The 14,914-nt window shown below is 30.2% G+C and overlaps 2 protein-coding genes across 2 annotated transcripts; one reads left to right on the top strand and one right to left on the bottom strand.

The window, feature by feature from the left end:
• The first annotated feature begins 3,690 nt into the window (after positions 1-3,690).
• LOC110605475 (formate dehydrogenase, mitochondrial) lies at positions 3,691-7,212 on the top strand. Its single transcript, XM_021744072.2, has 6 exons — positions 3,691-3,886; positions 5,125-5,296; positions 5,543-6,083; positions 6,332-6,456; positions 6,711-6,823; positions 6,933-7,212. Exons 1-6 carry the CDS (start codon positions 3,794-3,796, stop codon positions 7,044-7,046), a joined length of 1,158 nt encoding a protein of 385 aa, XP_021599764.1. The 5' UTR covers positions 3,691-3,793; the 3' UTR covers positions 7,047-7,212.
• A 2,204-nt stretch (positions 7,213-9,416) lies between these two features.
• On the bottom strand, positions 9,417-11,776 carry LOC110604448 (photosystem I assembly factor PSA3, chloroplastic). The gene is made up of 3 exons (XM_021742606.2): positions 11,371-11,776; positions 10,955-11,119; positions 9,417-10,041 (listed from the first exon to the last, which is right to left on the bottom strand). Exons 1-3 carry the CDS (start codon positions 11,743-11,745, stop codon positions 9,721-9,723), a joined length of 861 nt encoding a protein of 286 aa, XP_021598298.1. The 5' UTR covers positions 11,746-11,776; the 3' UTR covers positions 9,417-9,720.
• Between the last annotated feature and the right edge of the window lie 3,138 nt (positions 11,777-14,914).

Here is a 14,914-nt window from a genome sequence, read left to right on the forward strand (position 1 = left end):
CTTGAAATAATCAATTTCAAAAATAAAACAATTGATTTTTAGCATTCCTTACCAACAAAATCATCTGAGTCAACTCCCAATTAGCTGTTCAAATATTACAAATCAAACACTAGTAAATTTTCAAAAACAACGAATGCTACAGATCAAACACCAACAAATTTGAAATGACAAGTCCTAGTAGCTTAAAAAGCTTATAAGTTTATATAGTTGTTTAACCAACCTCTCATCAACTCAAAGAAAATTTAAAGAAGCTATCATCGAATGATATAATGTTTTGATGTCTAAGTCCATTTCAATTCTAACAATATGTAGGCATTCTTTCATTTAGAAGAAATTCAACCTTGTTTTATTTCAGAATAATCTTTATCATATACTTACACAGTTTATTTACATAATTGAACATCACTCAGAATTTCAAACTTATCAAGTTACTAGTTATTACTATATCAACGGTTTCCTCAACAATAGGAATAAGTGCAAAATTTCATATTTGGTTGTTTGAATTACACAATGTTAAAGAACCCTATTCCTAAGCAGAAAGTTGAATTCACCAAATTTATTTGTGCAACTAGAGTTATATAAAAAAAAATGAGTGTTTAGGGGATAGTAATGGTATACAAGTAAATTCTAATAAATAAGAGAGTAGCACCTACTCCATAGAATTAGATCATACAAACTTTCAACTGAATCTCAGCTAAATCAAATGCAATTTTCAAAAATCAAGTTGTAACAGTTTTAATAATAATTATAAGTAATCAAATGAGTAATAAGCAACTTTGACGCAAGCCCATAACCATTCAAGAAGCCAATTTGGCATATATACAGTTCTTAGTAAACAGCTAAAAACACATAAAATGCAGATTAACAAAATACTAAGTAATTTAGGTGAGATTCTAAAGGGATGAATCTTGAAAGAAGGATAATAAAGCTTGCGATCGTGGAGCTGCTTGAGAGTGTCGCCAACTTCCCATTTGTATACAAGCTTAGAGGTCTTGAGGAGGTCATAAGAATTGGTTCAAACTATGTAACATCCAAACACAAGCATCTCAACTGAATTAATCAGTAGAAGTATCTAATGCATGATTATATACATCTAAGCAACCTAGAGGAATAGAAATTTCATCAAGGATCAAACCCTACCCGAATCCGAAATGAGTAAAATTTTTTAAATCTGAGTTCGTCTAAATTCGTTTTGTAAAAACCTAAATCTGTTCTAATAGAATTTGGACGGATCGAATACTCGTGAAAATCCGCCCGCTTGCCATCTCTAACAAACTGGAATCATATTTAAACAGACCAATACGAACTAAAATTAACAAAACAGTCCTAATCAAACCAGCAATTGTCAAACAGACAAAAGAATAAAACCAGCAATAGCCAAACTGACAAAAGAATAAAACAAGAGCCAAACAGGCAAAAAGAGAAAATAATAACCAAACGGATAATAACAAAACCGCCACAGCACCGCACCGTAGGAGTATGGACACTCGCCATAGTCACCGACAGAACCAGATCAAGCATGTGAGAGCAACTATAATGGTACAGTAGAAGAAAATAATAAAAATCAAAACACTACAAATAACATGCAAGAAAACAGCGGCAAGAGAAACAACCATCGACAAAAGAGATTTGAGAGAATCACTAGAAATGTAAATAGATGGAGTACTTATGAAATTAAGGGTACTAAATTCAAACTCAATTACATGTAAAATTTTTAAATTCATTCAAAATCTATTTAATATTTTAATTTTACTATTTATATAGTTTCAAATTCATTTAATAATATTTACATAATATTCAAATTCTACCGAATAAATAAAGTACTACTAACGGATTGAGTGGTCAAAGAAAATTAAGAAATAATAATAACTTTACAATTTGCTAAAATTTCAAAATTATTAAACATTAAAATTTAAATATTTTAAATATGAAAATTAATTACATGTGTTAGCAAACAATATATAAATACGATAACAAATAACATACAGTAATTTAATTAATAAATAAATTTATTTAAATTCATATATAATCACAAATTAAAATAATCACACCAATCATCTAGTTAATTTTAAACTATGTTAAAATTATAATTCAACAAATATCAAAAATAAAAATTTTATTAAAAAACTAATAAATATGAACTAAAGCACGGGGAAGGACATAAACAATTTTCAATGTAACCTAATCTATAGCAGCATTTTCTACATTGAAGGTGCATGGTACTATTTTCTTCTATTCTTATAAGGTTGTACTATTAAACAATACAATTGGTGCCTAAGCTTGTTATTGGTAAAACAGACCATCCATGGAAGGAATGCCTCCATTTATCGATAAGGCATCAGAAACAAAATTTAATGATTCAGGTAAATATTCCAATACTTTTAGTGAGGTGACAGAGACCGGATATAATAATATTTTTTATTTCTTTTATTTTCAAATAAAAATAAAATGATAATCTCAATTTATTTTTTTATGTTTTTTTTTTTTTATCAAGCAAAGCATGAGAATGCGAATAAATATAAGGCCAAAAAGGTCCCCACGTCATGGATACTGGAATTTGAGGGTTTTATTATTAAAATAAAATAGAAAAAATATTTATCAAAATAATGTTAAATTAAGACAATTTATCAATATAAAAGGTTTCTCAAAACAAAAAATCATTTTAAGTAGCGTTTTCTTAAACAAATAAATTCACACTAGAAGTGAAAATTATAATAAAATGGTGTTTTCTTAAGAATTTGTTAATTATCACATCTGTAGATGGGATTATAGGGCCTAACATGAAAAACTAAAAATGCCATGAGTAATGACATCTTCTGAGATAAATTCCTATGCAAATATCAATAAAATAATATTTGTATAAACCATATTTGCTTTCTTATGTATTGGCACAAACCAAAAAGAAAAGTAATCAGTTAATTTGTTTTAGTATTCATCACAAAAGATTAAATAGAAAAAATATTTAAAATTATATGATTAAATAATATATAAAGTATAAATTTGCAGCACTCAGTAATATAAAAATTTAAAACAACTTAATTATTTTTTTAATAAGTATGAAAAAAAAGGCGTAAGACAATCTAGCCTACGGATGTGACAATTGCCAATTTTTCGCTTAGTGTTTAGTGAAAATGCCTTTTTTATCGGTATTTTCAATGTGAATTTAGATTTTATTTGATTTGAGTGAATAAGCGAAGAAATAGTATTTTTTAATAAATATAAATTTTTTTATTTGATTTGAATTATTAAAATAAATTTTTAAGATATATTTTATTTTCTTTATATAAAGAAAGTAATTTACTCAAATTATTCTTAATAAATTCTACTTATCTATTAAGCATAATAAAATTTATAAATTTATTATATTTTAAATATTATTATATTTTAAATATTATTATATTTTAAAATTTAATTATTTTATAAATTAAATATATTTTTCTACTACATTCTTAAAGTAAAATTCTTGAAATATAAAAAATATACTTCTCATAAAATAGATCATATTAAATCAAATAAGTCCTTAATTTTTTTTTATCATACGAATTGAACTAAATTGTTCAAGAAAATGACGAGCAAAACATGTTTTTTGGTAAATAATTTTGATTGGATATTACTTTAGTAATTTTTTTTTCACATAATTTTAATAATAACCCGAAATTTGGCCTATATAAACACTTTCAACTGGAGATATTTACACAAGAAGACACATCTATCCCTTTTCCCTGTAAAATCCCTCTCAATTTCTTCTCCTCCTTTTTCAATTCACTGTAGCTCTCGACTCTCCAGCTCAAAAATGGCGATGAAGCGTGCTGCTACCTCTGCAATTCGCGCTTTCCCCTCATCTTTTGGGATCTCTGGCTCTTCTGCTCTCGGTAGACACTTGCATGTAAGCAAATCCATCATCTCTTCTCCTTCGTCTTCTTCTTCCTTTAATTTGTAGATTATCTGCCAAGTAAAAACAAGGATCTGATATATATGGTCACTGATCAGCAAGGCAATTATCTCGCGATGATCATAAGGCAAATTTTACTTCTGCAATTCAACGGTCTGGATTAGTGTTCTATGGGTTTATTGATTACTGACTACTCGCTAATTCATTTTTTGATAACGTTGGTGACGTCAAAACAAAGGCGTTAACGGCGGTGACAATAACATCTGGCGAAGTGCGAGTGGACTGTCATTTTTCACATGACACTGCCTGTTTGCCACTCCATTCTGACTTATCACCTAATGCCTCCGTCTCGGTGTCCCTATCTAACTTTTCATCGACGGCGTTGGCAGAGTCCTAAAATTTTTAACTTATCGATACTGCCAGTTCATAACCTCTTAGCCACATTAACGCTATTTTTATTAATAATATAAAATAATTCTACAGTGATTTCTTTTATTTTTATTGGTTGTGTTTAAATTAATTATACTTGTAAATATTTTCAATTACTTTTGAAGTAACAGTTTAAGCGAAGTATTCTTTTTTTTTTTTTTAGAAAATTCTTAATAAAGAATGGGATATATATTTCTTAATAAATTATTTAAATTAATTTTATTAATTTTTAATAATTAATAGCGTATATAATAGCTTATATTTTGTTGGTTCATTTAGCCTCTGAAACTTTTTAATTCTAAAATGATATAACGAGGTGTGGAATGTGGATTCCATTAAGGGTGGCCGTTGGAGCATTCTTACTGAATCGGCAGTTCTAATTTAAAGTTTAGGGACGAGAATTAGTACCCAACAACCGAAAATTATTTTAAATTTTTTATTTTTTAAACTAGAAATTTGATTTAAACTAACTTCAATCGATCAATTTTGGTTTAAATTAATGTAAATCAATTTTGATCAAAATGACTTTAATGGATTTTGAAATCAAATTTCAGCTTTGATTTCAAACCAACTTATAACTTGGTCTAATAAATCAATGAATTATTAATTATCTATCTAATTTTATGGTATTAAATATGCTAAAAAAATAAATATAAAGTTATGTGGTGGAAAACATGTGCAAGCAACGAGGTAAGTAAACATAAGAAATTCAGAAACCAAACGGAAATGGTGAATGATTGCATGAATCTTTGTTTCGGCATATGTGTAAATCTTAATTTTACTGGTATAGCTTCTCTACACAGGCTTCTGCAGGGAGCAAAAAGATTGTGGGGGTTTTCTACAAGGCCAATGAGTACGCTGCAATGAATCCCAATTTCTTGGGGTGTGCGGAGGGAGCTTTAGGCATACGTGAGTGGTTGGAATCAAAAGGCCACCGATACATTGTTACTGATGACAAAGAAGGGCCAGACTGTGGTGAGTGTTTTAAATTATATCGCTATTAACCTTTACGCAGAGACAGAGACACATGCAAAGGGCATAAACATTCACTGGTCACTGTTCTCAAAAAGTAGCCAACTGAGCGGAGCTACAGCCTAAAACTTGTTAATGGTAGATTTTGAAAAGGTTAAAATAAGTTGAATCATTCAATCATTTATTTGATTAACTATTTTTAAGATCATATTTATTTTTCTCTTCCACTTTCTTTGTTCCTTGTCACAGAACTTGAAAAGCATATCCCTGATCTCCATGTCCTCATAACTACACCCTTCCACCCTGCCTATGTTACGGCAGAAAGGATAAAAAAGGCCAAAAATTTGCAACTGCTTCTCACAGCTGGAATTGGGTCTGACCATATAGATCTGAAGGCGGCAGCTGACGCCGGGTTAACTGTTGCAGAGGTGACAGGAAGCAATGTTGTCTCAGTTGCAGAAGACGAGCTCATGAGAATTCTTATTCTTCTCAGGAATTTCTTGCCTGGATATCATCAGGTTATTAATGGGGAATGGAATGTAGCTGGTATCGCCTACAGAGCCTATGATCTGGAAGGAAAGACAGTGGGAACTGTTGGTGCTGGACGCATTGGTAGGCTTTTGCTCCAGCGTTTGAAACCTTTTAACTGTAATCTCCTCTATCATGATCGACTTAAGATGGACCCTGAATTGGAGAATCAAACTGGGGCGAAATTTGAAGAGGATCTCGATGCAATGCTTCCCAAGTGTGACATAATTGTTATCAACACACCTCTTACGGAGAAGACAAGGTAGAATTTTGACTCCTGCAAATTCACGAGTTTTGCTTCCTCTTCCAAAATTCTATGTTTTCCTTTTCCACTTTTTGCTACTCTCCTTAAGCTAAGTTTCATATGTTTAAGATCATATTATACAACTTTGTATACAACTATTTTGTCTTCAGGTCGCTAAAATAATATTTTGTGATTGATATTTCCATATCATCTAAAACGTTGTATTAATCTTATTAGCGCACTTGCTCTTTTTCTTTGCAATTCAGGGGGTTGTTTAATAAAGATAAGATTGCAAAGATGAAGAAAGGGGTTCTCATCGTTAATAATGCTCGAGGAGCAATTATGGATACACAAGCAGTTGTTGATGCTTGCTCAAGTGGACAGATTGGAGGTAACGAAATAGTTAGCTGAAACTTGATTGTTATATTTGATATTTTGAATTGGAATAGCTAATAATGTTGAAACCTATTTTCTTCATGCACGCTACTGTATCTGAATGTTAGCTATCATTTAAGTTTTCAGGGGTTTCCTCGCACTATTCCTTCTGACGGTGAAAGGATAGGAACCTTATGATTTTTTGCTTCTTTTTATTGTGATATACATTGAGAGCTTCAATAATGATATGTTGTTTGCTGATAATTGCAGGATATAGCGGGGATGTTTGGTATCCACAACCAGCTCCAAAGGATCATGCATGGCGTTATATGCCAAATCAAGCTATGACCCCTCATATTTCTGGAACCACCATTGATGCACAAGTACATTTTCCTCCTCAAGTTTTATCCTCATCTCCTTTTTCATTGATGTTCTAGACTGCATTTCTCTCTTTTTCTTTCTTGGAACTGAAACTGAATGGAATATGTGCAGTTGCGATATGCAGCTGGAGTGAAGGACATGCTTGATAGATACTTCAAGGGAGAGGAATTTCCTCTACAGAATTACATTGTGAAGGAAGGTAAAATAGCAAGTCAATATCAGTGATCTGTTTTCAAGGTCCTAGAATAATGTAACCTTCATAGAGGTTCCAAGTTTTTCTTGAGAAAAAACAATGAGTATGCTGTATCGACTGAACTTAAGATGGTTATGATCCATCTGCAACTTCGTGCATATATCAGTATCTTGTATGTGAGATAAAAATTTCCCCTTTGATCGTGTGTGAGTGTGTGATCGGACGCGATTCCATTAATTTGAACTTTTGGGATTTCTTTAGTTATAAATGGATGCTAAATCCTCAACCAAGAATTTAGTATAATTTATTCCAATACTGTTATTTAAGGATAAAATATAAAATAATTTAATATATAATTGACTTCTGTATGAGTTTGAGAAGGGTTTACATTTGATAATAATATATATTTTCTAATAACATTTATACATTTATGAATATTATATTTTAAATAAATATAAGTTAAATATTTGTTGGATTATTAAATTTCAAAATATAAATTATTAATAAAAGATGTTTTTATATTAATTATTAATTAAAATATAACTAAATGAGCTATTGTAATATTTATAATAATAATTGGATTAAGATAAATATAAATACATTAGGATAAAATTTAATCAAATTTTAATTATCAAAATTATTAATAACGTAAGCCAATCTCTCTCCTATACTCTTGTTGTATACTATTAGAATAAGTAACAAGAGCTCTATATCATTGCCACTAGAGATCTTGAATTTCTCATCATGTAAAATTATTGCAACAACTTTCTGCATCTTTAGTATCTCATTTCTAACTGTTAGAGCCATTATCAAATTTTTACAATATTGTGAAAGACATCATCAAGCTTGAAAGATAAATTAGAAGCAAGAACTTTATTTTTCATCAAGCTTCACACAACGCTAGCTAATTGAGTAAATTATGTATTAAAAGTATTAAGATGATCTTACACATCAAAACATTTCTCCCTTCAAAGTTGTTAGTGATCGATGAGTGAATTAGACATATATAAACTTTCTAATTTTTTCACAAGTCAGTCTCTTCAAGGACATTATAATTTACATTAAAAGCTAATGTCAATCAAATTGTTCCCATACTTGTATTAAAAACCTTCCGATCACTATTATTGATGGTTACCAGTTGCATTTCGTTAATCATTTGATTAATTCTTGTAGCACACCACAAATGACATTATTCACGTTGTTTTACAACAAATTAAAATTATTTTCTGTATTTAATAGCTCCACTTCAAATTTTATGCTTTCCAACTTTAATATTCCAAACCATACGTCAAAACAAGTTATGTACAATACTTCCAAGAAAAGAATTGAATTCTATTCTTTTCTATTCATAGAATTCAATTTATGATTAGAATCAATTTAATTGTAATAGAATTCAATTAAATTCTTTTATATTAGACAAATTATAATAAAATTTAAATTAATTTAATTTATTTATCATTCTTATTATTTTTAAACTAAATATAAATATTTATTCTTATAAATAACAACCATTTTTTATTAGAAAAGTCATTACTAATATTTTTATAACATTTAAAATCTGACTTTTACATATAACTTTTTACCATTAAAAATATAAAAATTATTTTTTTTAATTAACAAAATAATATAATAAATTTTTTAATATTAATTATAAATGATTAATTATTAATAGTCACTATTAAATTAAAATAATTTTTGTAAAGAGCAATTTTTAATTAAAAATAAGAAATAAATTCAAAATTAAAAAAATAAAAGAAAAAGAAAAAGAAAATAAAAGGGCTAATTAAGTAATTTTAATGTAAATAACTTTAAATGAAATAATTTCTTAAAAAATTATAACAATTTTAAGAAGATTTATTTTTAATTCAAAATCAATTCTCACAAGAATTAAAGGGAATTGAACTCTTATACGTTGGTTTTGCCAAATACAAAAATTAAAAAAAAAAAAAAGAAGTAATTTCTTTTAAATTTTTTCAAAATTTGGCATTCCAAAAAAAACGAAAAGCGATATCATATTTAAGCCTACTCCACGAAGAAAACCTCAATTATGAGAAAATCAATTATAAAAGCTAGACTTTTCTCACTCATAATCCACTCGACCTCTACAAATCGTGATACTCACATCCCTTGACCCAAATACACAAAAAAAAGTCTCTCTCAATTTGCTGCTACTCTACAAGGATTTTCTCCCTTCTATAGTACTCTCAAAGACATCTAAGGAAAACATTAGATAACTCACTAGTAGTAAATGCTTACAAAGATAGTTGAGCTTTACAACAACTTCCACCAATCTCAAAGAGTTTGGCCCAATGCCACTATTTCCAAAAAACAAACTCTGTATCTACCTCATATATTCAAGTCACTGATTCCAAAAGAAGTGTAGTGAAATTTGCTTTGAGAGGTAAAGAGAAAAGCCAATCTTAAATTTAATTCACAAAAACAAGAAATTCAATCAATTTCATTAGTTACTTAGTTGTGTGCCTACGACAGCTTAAGAAAGAAATCAAATCTCAACTGTTTTCTACCAAGTCTATCCTTGCCACATTCTAAAAATGGCAATGGACTTTGAGGGATTTTTCTTCTTTGGAGTACAGTTTTTTATTTTACATGCAACATAAGCAACAAAATTCCAAGCACATACCGTTGGAGTTCTTCATCACGCACTCACTCAGAAGTTGTGGTGGTAAGAATAAAAGCATTTCCATTTCAAGTCTCTGTATTTTGTTTAAGGAATTGGAGATCCTTCATTTGCAACTTTACAGCTTCTTTTGGCAAGTTCTTTGGCTCTGGAACCTTGACTTCATCAGTACCTTCAGCCACTTTCTTCGCCTTGTCTTTGACAATTCTTTGTATTTCTGGCTGCTCAACCGATGGAAAAACAGCACTCAGCATGAGACACAGCAATTCCTCATCTTCCTTTTCTATAGGATTCCTCCCGAAGCAGCAAACATAAATTGCTTCAAGTGCCTTCTCAGCTCGTACATCCATGGGGATGCTGGGGGTTTCAATATTTAATTTTGCTCGTTTCTAAAACATGAAATCATTATCAGCAAGACTCTAGCCAATAACAACATTCAACCTAAGACTTAAGAGTAAATCAAAATACCAAGCATAACTAAAGCCCAGAACCTCATTCATGAAGAACTAATTCACAGCCATGATTATGTGCTCCACTAGTAAGAAGGAAAATCCAAGTCTATCAATAGGCATGAGTTCTATGACTTACAAAACTAGATGGTACTGAATACTTTATCAGCCCTTAATCAATGCACTTCAGGCTGTAGCATACATTCTGTCCACTAATTTGTATGCTTTAACACAATCTTAAGTGCAGTTGCATTTATGGTCATCGTACTGGGATATATGCTTGTATCACCAGCATTTGACAATCTAAATACACGGCAAGAACTGAATGCAACTAATTCCTTAGGTTTCCATAAATCCTGCGGTTCACTGATTGTTATTTTAGAACCCTGATTGCAGAGAGAGAAAGGTTAAGACAGTAAGATTATCTATGAACAGCCACTCTTGAATTCATTGCAGATCAAACTTTTAGCCTTAACTTGGCTTACACAATTGCCTCCTTTAGTTGCTAAGAAATTTGTTACTCCAATCCTACATCCAATTAGAAAGTCTAAGAAATTTGTTAGTATGCTTTCCTACGCTTTGCAGATGATAGAACTTTTACTTCATGAGGCCTCAATCTTATAAGTAGGTTCACGTATGAAATCAAAACACATGAAATAAATGAATACAATTTGAGTTAGAAACTAAATCTTGGTAGATCACATGAAGCTGCTCCTGTAATTGAAATCTCATTGTGAGAAGAAAGTTAGCACTTTCAGATGCCATTCGAAGGAAGAATTGAATTGTTTGCCATCTTGAATTCATGGAAGTCAAAAACAAGAGAAACTAAACAGGATTATGAAAGATTTCCAACCTCTTTTGCCTCATTCATCAATGAAATGAAATTCTCCTCTTCAAATTCAATATCATTTGATATCCGAAGCCTTGCTACCCCCTCTAAAATCTCTTCAGATTTGAGAAGACCAGCACCAACAGCTGCTAGCCAACAGCACAATAGAACATACAAAGGATCCCCTGCCTACCCAGAAACAAAATTTCAAGAACTTAATTCCAAACTAGCAGACATTAAAATAACAAATACAATCAACAAAATTACAATAAAAGCAGAAACATAATTCAGCAACTCAAGGATAACTACAACTTAACCCTCCAAATAGTGATAATAAATTTGATTGTACATAGAAGCTTCGGCCATCAATGGCACAATCAACGAGTCATACAGTTTTAATCCCAACTAAATTGTATTGTAACACAAGAAATCAGACTTACTTTGCCTCGCCGATCCTGGAACTCATAAAAAGCTCTAGAATCATTGACAGTGCACTTCTTGCCCACTCTCCTCCTAAACTCTGCGAAATCAATGGTATCAGCACCAACACCGCCTTCATCGCTGAAAATTCTAGCTATAAGGCCAACTACAGGTAGAGAACCAATGACTTTGTTGGCAAAACTGGAAATGGAGTTGGGTTTCTCCATGTAAGCTGTAACAGAAACGAACCCATTATAGTTGTGCACTTTTTGTCTAGTGGGTCTTCTGCAATTAGTGTAGATTTGATGGAAATGGTGCAAAAATGGTGAAATTTGGTTGCAGGAAGTGAAGGTTTGGGGGTGGAGATATGGTGTCACAAGACTCACAACCACCATGGCTGTGAAATTTGGTAGTTTATGTATTATGAGATATTGGCCTTACATTTATATACGTTCTTATCCGCTGAGGAAACGTCATGTGCTTTTTTTTTTTTTTCCCCTTCTCCAAAAATCTTCATACATTGATTTAAAAAAAAAAAAAAAAACTTTCCATGGCCCCAATACACCAGCAAGAGAATATGGGCCTGCCTACACCCACAGTTTTCAATAGATAACAAAAAAAAGGAAAAAAAAAAAAAAAAAGGAACTCACTATTACATTCTATTTGGAACGAAGTTTTTAAGCTAATGAAATTTTTTTTAAGGTTTTTAAAATCTTGAACTATCCTATATCCACTAGTTTTATTCTCATTTAAAACAGGAAAATTATGAGAGAGAAAAATTATTATTATTAAAATAAAATTCTATCTTTTTTTTTCTTTGCTTTTTATAAATTTTGAGAGTTTTCTTGTTATTCTTAAAAATAACTAGCATTTTAGTTTATGCGTTTCATTTTTCTCTACCGGTGTATGTGTTTAAATGTTCACTAGATTCAATGAGCAATTTCAAATCAAGATTTAGAATTTTTTTGGTTCAAAATAGTTTAATTCTTAGGAATATATTTTCAGGAAAGTTATTTAATAGAAAAAATGATTTATATATGTTTAGTTGGTATGTTAAATTCCTGAAAAATAAAGATATATTCATGAAAAGTAAATATAAAAATAAAAAAATATTTATAAATTTTCATCTGTATACTCAATCATAAAAAGAAATTAAAAGGAAGGATAGAATGAAAAATAGAGGAAGTAACTTAAAATTACTTGGGTGTTGAATTGAGAAATTCACTTTCCTTATAAAGGGAATGAAAGAGAAAAACTTATAAAGGGAATGAAAGAGAAAAAGAATTTGTATACGGCTAGCTTGATATTATACAATTATTTAAGCATAAAAATAGATAAAAAATTATAATTATTAAAAAAATTAAGAATTTTGATGTGAAAAAAAATAATATGAGTCAATTTAATCCTAATAAAAGATTTCGAGGTAGAGTTTAAATATAAAACACCTTTAAAATTTAAGAAATTATTTCATTAATTGATTTATAAAAAAATTTATAATTTTTATATTAATTTTAATCGTTAAATATTATAAAAAATTTTAAAATATTTTTAATAAGAGAAAACTAATTAGTAATATTTTATATAGAAAAACTAATAATCTTTTTAAAATTACGGGGACTAAATAATAAAATAACTAACAATCATAATTACTAAATAAATAAATTAATAATTTTTTTAAAATTTTAAAAGTACTTTGACATATTTTTTAAAATTAAATGATTGATTAATGAATTTTTCATCATGGAGATTAAAAATTAAATATAGACTAACTCAGATTTTCTTGATCAAGTTGGTAGGAGTATTGTTTTTTTTTTTTTTTTTTTATTTCAGGCCTATACTATTTTTGGGAAGGCTTTGTCTTCTACTTTACAAATTGTTTTGTTTTACCTTTTGAAAAAGTCAAATTAGAGTAATATTGACATCTCGAACCGTATCACTACTTTTGATAGTTTATATTTCTGTAAGTAACAAATTACTGTGAGTTATGCCGTATTGTTTTCTCCTATGATTCTATTGTTGTTTGCATAAAATTTGATTTGTTTGATTTATATCGAAAGTCTTTTTTTTTATGTTTATTTTATATGTATGTTTGTTATATTTTTTGTAGTTGACCACCATCTTGTTAACAGTAATTGATTGTGTCCGTTTAATATTTTATAATAGTAGTAGGTATATGCCTCATAGGAATCGATGTTACGACAATACTAACAAAACATGTATTTTTAAATGTACCAATTTAGAGTGGATGGTTTGATCATGTAGATTTAAGTATGTTATTGATGGCTAGTATCAATTTTTTTCATAACCTTATTGCGTTCAATCGGTGATATAGCAATAGTGATGGATACGTGGCTCCATTTTGAATTGAATGGTTTAATTTTGTGCGTGTAGGTGTATAATTTGATTTGGTATGATCAAATTTGAATTGGACTTTTGGCTTATATATTTACCTTGTACTTTTTATGTTTTACCTGTTTAGTATGGGTCTCCGCAAAGTAATATTGCAGTTTAAGAAAGCTCAAAATTTGTGAAAGAAATATTGTGGTTTAAAAAAGAATATGATTGACTTGACAACAGAATCACGATGTAACTGTTTGCAGTACCGACCATGGACTGCGCAGATGCATAGATAAGAGAGGCTGAGGACTTGGGAGTCGTTTATCCATGTGCCCACATGCCTCGTCTCCATCTCAAATTTTCTTTTTTACTTAGATTCTTGCTTTGATTTTTGACGTACTTGTCTTAATCTATAAATCCCATAAACTAATTTAAGATTTATCTATTCATTTATAATAGTTTTTAAATTTATAAATACAGTTTATAAATTAAAAAAATAAATTAAAATTTTAATTTTTTATTTTGATATTTATAAATATTAAATTTATACATTATTTAAAATAAATTATTTATTATATTATTTTTATTTAATTTAAAAATATTATCATATATTTTATTTAACATTCTTTTAATAATTTTAATAATAAATATGTAACAGCCCGGCCCTTTCACCGGCACTGTCATCGTTCACGGCTCAGGGCTATCCTTCGCCTGGCCTCGTGCCACCTCGGGCTTTCCACTGGCGTCGTGAACAGCTTTTAACATCCATTCACCCTCACAGGTTCCTGGCAGGATTTGTCCCCTTGGTTCTTGCATCGCATCTTTTCCCAAGTGGATTTGGCCCAAATTTCCCTTTGGAAATTAGGTCGCCTCCCCACTACTCGAACCCTTGACCTCCCATTTTAAGGGAATAGTCTGGTGAGAGTGAATACCAATTGTTCCATCACCAGACTATTCCCTTAAAGTGGGAGGTCAATGGTTCGAGTAGTGGGAGGCGACCTAATTTCCAAAGGGAAATTTGGGCCAAATCCACTTGGGGAAGGATGCGATGCAAGAACCCAAGGGGACAAATCCTGCCAGGAACCCGTGAGGGTGAATGGATGTTAAAAGCTGTTCACGACGCCAGTGGAAAGCCCGAGGTGGCACGAGGTCAGGCGAGGGATAGTCCTGAGCCGTGAACGGTGACAGTGCCGGTGAAAGGGCCGGGCTGTTACAAAATATATTTAA

This window comes from Manihot esculenta, chromosome 17, assembly GCF_001659605.2.
Source record: "Manihot esculenta cultivar AM560-2 chromosome 17, M.esculenta_v8, whole genome shotgun sequence".
Taxonomy (NCBI): Eukaryota; Viridiplantae; Streptophyta; class Magnoliopsida; order Malpighiales; family Euphorbiaceae; genus Manihot; species Manihot esculenta.